We start from the raw sequence: 7,885 nt of genomic DNA on the forward strand, positions 1-7,885 counted from the left end.
TCAGAAAGGCGGGGCACAGAGGAGAAACAATAATGTACAGTATGTGGAAAATAATGTGTTTTTTGAACCTTAAACCGCATAAACATATTTCATTACACCAAATACACCAAATAATGTTCTTTTTAGCAGCATCATATGACCCCTTTAATGTCAGACTGTACGACAGTCAAGATGCGCTAAAAACTGGTGCGCGCAAGAAAACTTGTCCGGAGTTTTACCTTATCAACCCATACACGTTCAGTGACTGCGAGCTGCATTGCACGCGGGGCTGTAATGTTGGCTATCATTAAAAGTATATGAATGGCGACAATACCAGCGTATTTATGCAGAATAGTGCAAGCAGCACTAAAAAGTACACACCCACATGAAAACAGCAGCACAACCGGTGTTTATCATAGCAAAGGCAACAAATCATATGAATTCCGTGAGCGTAGGACGAGAGCGCCGGAGTTGAGGTTAGAAGAAATCTCTAGCATTAATTCTGATGTGCACCAAATCTTCTGACACTGCCAGAAGTTCCTCTGAGGTAAAATTTTATCGCAAAGGTCATTAATCGGCTGTAGGTGAACATGTCAAACTAACGATCAAAGACTACAGATTTTAGCCTTGGTTTATAGGAATCTTTTAGGATTTTCAAAATTTGTCTCAGACGACCAAATCGTGGCCAAAATCGCACAGTGTGAGCCGGGCTTAAGGTAGATACCAGCAAAACAGCCGATTTACTTTTATTTTGTTCTGGCGATGTGACGTCATAAGGCTGCGTGCGATCCTGCGTCTGTGATACGGCTGAAGAAAGGTTTGTGTCCTTTAAAATTGTTTTGATAAAAATAACAATAAAAAAACATTTAATTTTTTTAAAGACAAATGATTTATCATTGAATGTAACATATCAATGTTTTATCTCATGTTTATGAACGATATTTGGTGTTGAGTAAAGTGAGTTAACCTTAACACATGAGTAACGTTAACAGGAAAGGTGCACCTCATTGCGCTCCCAATATCGTAAATAAGTTTAGAGTAAAGACAAATTGGGTGACTAGCAAGTAGTAATGGGAGAAATTGAGCTTTTCGAAACTGAGTGAACTGAACCAATTACTTTGCAAAATGATTCCCTGGGTGCGTCTCATTTCTTATTTTTGCATCTACGTTTTTTGTGTATTTGATGTGCTTTTTATTTTCAAAATGATATTTTGAAAAGTAAAGAACAAAGTATTATTCAGTTATTTATTTTGCTCAGAAAATATCATATGCATACGGTTACGGCCCAAGCCTTCTGGGATTAGTGTTTATTGTTTGTTTTTGTTTTTTGGTGCCGATTTGGTTTGTCTTTCCTTTCCGAGATTAAGCTCCGCCCCTGCGCACCGGCAACCTGTTTCGGTGCTGGCGTCTTATGCTTAAGGGAGACGAGGAGCATGGACGCGGTGGTGAGCTGAAGTGGTGTGTTGCTGCCAGTCACGTGATCACTACGGTCACTGTTTAAGCTCTGTAAAGAGCGTCACGTGCACTTGACGAGGAGTTCGGTGTGCATGGTTCGCTGTTTTATCAGCAAAGGAGCTCCGTGCACATCCTGATATTCAGCCAGCCGCTGACGATAAGCTGCATTCTGTTCTGTGTATTTGTTTGTTTTGATGAATGTTAATTTGCCTAGTTTAGTTCTTTTGTTTGTAGTATTGTCTCTTATTCCGCTAGTGATGATGATACGCGGGTGGTGTAGGTAAAGATTTTTGTCTAATAAAACGATTGATCTGTCTTTTTGGCTCGCGTGTCTGTTTATGTTACTAGAACCCTTTTTAAACGAGCATTTTGAAAGTAGGGGTTGTAACATAAATGGGGGTTCATCCGGGATAAATGTGTTCCGAAAAGTCAGCTGTAATTATTTAAGTGATATGATTGTGTAGAGCAGATCTGGTTTGTCCTATACGCACTTTCCGGGTTAGAGTAAGCCAGCAGGACTGTGCTTTGCGCCAGTTCTGGCTACGGTTTACTGTTTATTGTTTTAGTTTGTTGTTTTTGGAGGTATTCCGGGGGGGAGAGCAATATCTTAATCGGTACCCTCTGAAGACTAGTTAGGATGTAGTTTCTGGTGTGTAGGTAGGTCCGGGGTGCGTGTGGATTTTTCCTTCTTCTTCAGAAAAAGTTCAGGTTTGCATGAACCTGGATGACAGCATGCCCAGGAGACTACAGGCTGTCATTAAGGCTAAGGGTTGCCCGACTGTAAATACTGTCATACTAACAGCTGTCTGAATAAATTTTGGTTGATTGTAATCCATTATATACCTTTCTATCAAAGTTATCTAACATTATCAAGGTGAATTTGTTCTGACAGTTTAACTCTGAGTTCTTGTCATATTTTATTACCATTTTCTAAACTATAGCGAATAAACTGTGATAATGTGAGAAATGTTGAAGCTGTCTGAATATTTTTTTTTTGACTGTAATGAAGTAAAAATTTATTCATTTGAAAAATGAAGTTAACCAACTAACATTATACATACTCTTTTGGTTTCTGTACCCAATATTTAAACAATTTACAAATGCAATAAAAATATCGGTATCGGTACTCTGTATGGGCAAGTACCAAAAATAAAAGTATCAGTATCAGGCGAGTACTGGAAAAAGTGGTATCGGTGCATCCATAGCGCGAACCATAGTATTTTTGACGCGATCGACTCGGGTTCGAATCCGTCTTTTGCCAAACTTTTTTTTCTCCCTTTTCAAATCACATCGGAAAGGCATTTATTTTCAATAAAAATGAAGGAAATAATCAAAAAGTTGAAAATAAAATATTGGGTAGGGTTAGGGGTAGGTGTAGGTAGGGCTTTATTGTCCCAATAAAGTGGCATCCATTTAATAATTTGAATTAAAATGATCATTTACACTCAATACGTTATTATTGCATACTGTTTTATAATGTACTACAACACTGAGGTGCAGATAATTGCCACTATTTGCAATTAGTAGTACAGTCGTGGCCAAAATTTTGGCAGTGACATAAATTTTGTGATTTGCAAAGTTTTTTGCTTAAGCTGTCGTAGTGTTCATTCACATTGTTTCTAGATTGTGTAGAGTGATCAGATGCATTTTAAATAATTGCTAAAAGCTTCATTGGCCAAAAAAAATTAACTTTTCACAAAAAAAAAAAAAAATTCACAGTTTTTTGATCCTGACACAAAATGACCAGCTAACATTAATTGACTAATCATATCAGCGGCACATGTGAAAATGTGAATGAGTACTAGTCAGGTAAAATCACTATCATACTAATTAGATTGTAAGAGCAGACTGATGGAGGGAAGAAGCTCTTCCAATCATTGTGTTCTTGTTAGCAATGAAACTCCAAAACTCCAAATTCCAAAGAAACACATGCAGCCATCATCGCTTTGCATCAAAATGGCCTCACATGTAAGGAAATTGCTACAAAGAATATTGCATCTGAAAGAACCATTTACCGGATCATCCAGAACTTCAAGGAGAGAGGTTCGACTGCAGTGAAGAAGTCTTCAGGATGTCCCAGAGTGTCCAGCCAGCACCAGGACCGTCTCCTCCTGAGGAGTCAGCTGGAATCGTGTCACCAGCAGTGCAGAGCTTGCTCAGGAATGGCAGCAGGTTGGTGTGAGAGCATCTGCACGCACAGTGAGGCCAAGACGTTTGGATAACGGCCTGGTGACAAGAAGGGCAGCAAAGAAGCCACTTCTCTCCAAGAAAAGCATCAAGGACAGACTGAATTTCTGCAGGAAGTACAAGGAATGGACTGCAGAAGACTGGTGCAAAGATATTTTCTCTGATGAAGCTCCCTTCCGACTGTTTGGGACAGCTGAACAGCTGCAAGGGCCAAATGATCAGGTGTAAATTAGCCTTCTAGGTTTCAAAAAGCCCATTCTATTTTTCAGAAAGGCAGTTTGATCTGGGTGAATGATGTCTTGTATAAGTTACTAGACTTTAAGAGAAGAACATTGGCCAAAATTTTCAGATAAACGTTAAGGAGGGAAGTTGGATGACAAGACAAATACTGTTTGTGTGAACAAGAACAAAAAGTTCCTACAGGCTTTAACAAAGTTTAAAGTGATGAGGGGAGAGCTAAGTGGTTTCCCTGAAGATGTCATAGAGATGTTGCCGCTTTTGCTATCCTGTTATGAGAAGAAAGATGCAAGTGTGATGTGGAACGGATTTGAATTTATTAAAGAACAAAAGAAACAATATGATGGAGCACAAACATCTCTCACACACTCGCCGACTCGATTCTTTTCTCAGGACCTGCTGTGTGTGCATGGAAATGTAATACTTGACAACCCCCTCCCTCATTTCTGCCCTGTGCATTATGTTTGGGAGCTATTATTGCTTCAACATCCATCAAAGACTGTTTTATTCTTTCTCTATCAATTTAGAGAAGAGCACTAAAGTAGAGAAGACAAACAGCCTGTCTTCTCGTGAACGCAAGAGTCCTAACCTTGATTCAGGAGCTTTCTAATCATGAGTGGCATTATGTCTGATTATGGACTGAAGTCAATAAGATTTCTGCTTTGTTTCCTTCAGTCTCTTTGCCTCCATCGTTCCTCCTTCAGTTCCACTAAGATGATCATTAATCTGTCACATGCTCTCTATTGTATTATTTGTAAAGAAAAGTACGTATTACAAATTTGTGTTGAGATATGACAGATGTTTTTGAAGACTTTTTTGAGGTTAATAAATTCTTAAAAAGGCAAATTATTATTGGATATTTATGACTTTCAGTATAGTATCTCTTAAGGCATCTCTCTCTGGTCACATACACACTCCAAGTTTCAGGAGTGACAACCGCATTTAAATGTGGGAGTGAGTCCCGTAAATTATCGTTCCATGTGTGTACGGGAACACGACTCAGTCCCGAAACTGGCAGCATGGTAACCATAGCAACAATGTGGCATCTTAGAGAGAATGGAGGTCCGCAGATTAGCTAGTTTTGTGTTAGCTGCTGTTGACAAAACAAACGTGCGAAAATCCGCAAAACGTTATTAAATCGCCATCGGAAGAGGTGTCGTAATCTACTTTTGTTCTTTAAACTATTGCTGAACAGCCTACCTACACTCTCATGGCCGCAATGTCTGGGTTGCTTCCGAGACCACAGGGCTGGTGGGAGCAGCTGCGAGGTGCAGGGAGACAGACTGGGTCCAAAACCTAAGAATAGGCAAAAACACATACCTGCATCTCTGCCATTTACTTGCTCCGCACCTTCTAAATACACCATCTGCCGACATTTTTTGGGCTATTTCTTCAAAAAACTATTTATTTATTTTCGTGCTGTCCATTTGTTTCTGAATACCTTTGTCGGCCAATACTGCAATCAATAATTTTGTCTCCTGGTCGGTCCACAATACACCTCTCCCCGCCATCCTGTCAGATCTGAGGTAAACACTTGACGCCTGACAATACTTGCACATTGGCGTGCTTCTCGTGACATCGTTAACAAATAGTTGTTCAGTTTGGTTCCATACACGCTGCATAGAATTTCTGTAAACGCAGTTGTCACTACCTGTATTTTTCGGGAGTTAATGCGGTTGTCACTCCCGTATTGGAGTGAATTATGTGTGTACAGAACGCGATTAAGGAGTAAAAGGTGAACTGACAACCGAATTTAGCTGTATTGTGTACATGGCCTATGTTTACCAAAAAGTCTAATGTTAACTTACACAGTGAAAAATTTTTTTTTTCAGTTGTTCATTTTAAATGCACACTGGATGAGAAGTGTCATACCACACCAGATGTGTTACAATTAAACTTTACACACTACATGTTGATAATACTGTAAAAAAAAAAAAAAAAAAAAACTGTAAAATTACCTGTAACGACAGAAATATGTTATACTTGTTACAGTATTCGAACAGAGTCAAAAATGTAGTAAATTCGTGTGTCTCACATCTGGATGACTTTTAAGGTGTATCTATAGGTGATGACCAAATCTGCATGATATTGTTATTACACCGAATAAAATTAATTGGTCTTTCTCCAAAATGCAGGTGATTTCTGAAACTGCTGTATTTAAAACCTCTTGCCACGCTGTTGAACACTACAATTTCTTTCCAGAATGAGTTTGCAAATGACATTTCAGGTCTCTTTGATATGTGAAACTCTTTTCACACGGAAGACATTTGAAAGGCTTCTCTCCAGTGTGAAGCCTCATGTGAATGTTAAGGTTTCCTTTATGTGTGAAACCTTTTCCACATTGAGGGCAGGTGAAAGGCCTCTCTCCAGTGTGAGCTCTAATGTGAATCTCAAGGATTGACTTGCTTATGCAAGCCTTTCCACAGTGATGGCACATGAAAGGCTTCTCTCTGATGTGAGTATTTACATGATTCTTAAGGTCATTCCTGTCTGTGAAACTCATTCCACAATGGTGACATGTAAAACCGTTCTCTCTCGAGTGAATCCTCGTATGCTGATTAAGGTTAACTTTACATCTGAAACTCTTTCCACACTGACCACATACGAACGGCTTCTCTCCAATGTGAATTCTCATGTGAGTCTTAAGACATTCTTTTCGTGAGTAGCTCTTCCCACACAGTTTGCAGGTAAAAGGTTTCTCTCCAGTGTGAATTCTCATGTGGGCGTTACGGTTTCCTTTATGCGCAAAACTCTGTCCACAGTGTTGGCATGCATAAGGCTTCTCTCCAGTGTGAACTCTCATGTGGGCATTAAGGTTTTCTTTACGTGTAAAACTCTGTCCACAATGTTGGCAGGTGAAAGGCTTTTCTCCAGTGTGTATTCTCATGTGGACTTTAATGTTTTGTTTTTGAGTGAAACTTTTTCCACATTGATGGCAAGTGAAAGAACCGTTAGATATGGTTTTCTGAGCCCTTTTTTGTGAGGAAGTCTTTTCATTTTGATTGGATTTCTCTCCAGTCACAAAATCATGATGTTTCTTGTATAGATTTTTCTCTTCCATTTCATTCAGTTCTTGACTCTCCACTTTCAACACCAACAGGTCTGAAGTGAAAAAAGACAAATACAAGTTAACACAAGATTAATGGCACAAAGGAACAGACATCAAAACCAACCTGAAAGCATTAAAGGAATGGTTCACCCAAAAATGAAAACTCTGTCATCATTTACTCACCCTCAAGTTGTTCCAAATCTGTATGAAAGTCTTTTTTTTTCTACGGAACACAAAATAAGATATTTTGTGAAGTGTTCGTAACAGCTGACTGTAGCCATTGACTTCAAAAAGTTTTTTTTTTTCAGTACACAAGTGGAAGGTGAGTAAATGATGACAGAATTTTCATTCATAGGTGGACTATCGTTTTAAAGCATCAAAGCCAACATGTATGCTAGATCCAATACCCACTAAGCTACTGAAGTTACTTATTATCTCAGAATCTCTTCACAATATTCAATAGTTTCTTTAGGACACATCTAAAAAAAAAAAACTTCAAAGACTTCAGTCCAAGAAAGCTTGCCGTTATCAAACCCCTAATCCCTTATCACTTTACGCAGGAGAATTAGTTTATTATAGACCAATTTCAAATGTACCATTCATGTCTAAAATATTAGAAAAATAGTGTCCTCTCAACTATGTTCGGTTTTGCAGAGAAACGGTACTGCAGTCATGATTTCAGCACAGAATCCTTCCTTATTACAGTGACATCTTTCTTCTAGTGCTATTAGCTCTTTTTCCACCATAGACCACAAGATTATTTTGGATAGCTTGAGAATCATATTGGTATTTAAACACAAATATGGAGTCCCACAGGGCTTAGTATTAAGTCCTCTGCTTTTCTCCTTTGATTAATTTTTACTGTTATGTAGGGGTGTAACGGTACACAAATATGACAGTTCGGTACGTACCTCGGTTTTAACGTCACGGTTCGGTATGATTTCGGTACAGCAGGGGGGAAAACTAAACTTTTTTTTT

General features: G+C 38.8%; 2 protein-coding genes across 3 annotated transcripts in view; both read right to left on the reverse strand.

Annotated features, from left to right (window-relative positions):
• LOC107750304 (gastrula zinc finger protein XlCGF52.1-like) overlaps nt 1-7,885 on the reverse strand; it is a 28,434-nt gene that overhangs the window by 18,335 nt on the left and 2,214 nt on the right. The window lies entirely within an intron of this gene.
• Nucleotides 5,895-7,885, reverse strand: part of LOC107750306 (gastrula zinc finger protein XlCGF8.2DB-like) — a 4,240-nt gene continuing 2,249 nt past the window's right edge. For both annotated transcript variants that reach the window (XM_016565628.1, XM_016565630.1), the window contains exon 3: nt 5,895-6,960. In XM_016565628.1, the coding sequence (XP_016421114.1) occupies nt 6,044-6,960 (917 nt within the window). In that variant the 3' untranslated portion in view covers nt 5,895-6,043. The remainder of the gene's footprint in view (nt 6,961-7,885) is intronic.

This window comes from Sinocyclocheilus rhinocerous, unplaced genomic scaffold, assembly GCF_001515625.1.
Source record: "Sinocyclocheilus rhinocerous isolate Xijiao unplaced genomic scaffold, SAMN03320098_v1.1 scaffold2617, whole genome shotgun sequence".
NCBI classification, from domain to species: Eukaryota; Metazoa; Chordata; class Actinopteri; order Cypriniformes; family Cyprinidae; genus Sinocyclocheilus; species Sinocyclocheilus rhinocerous.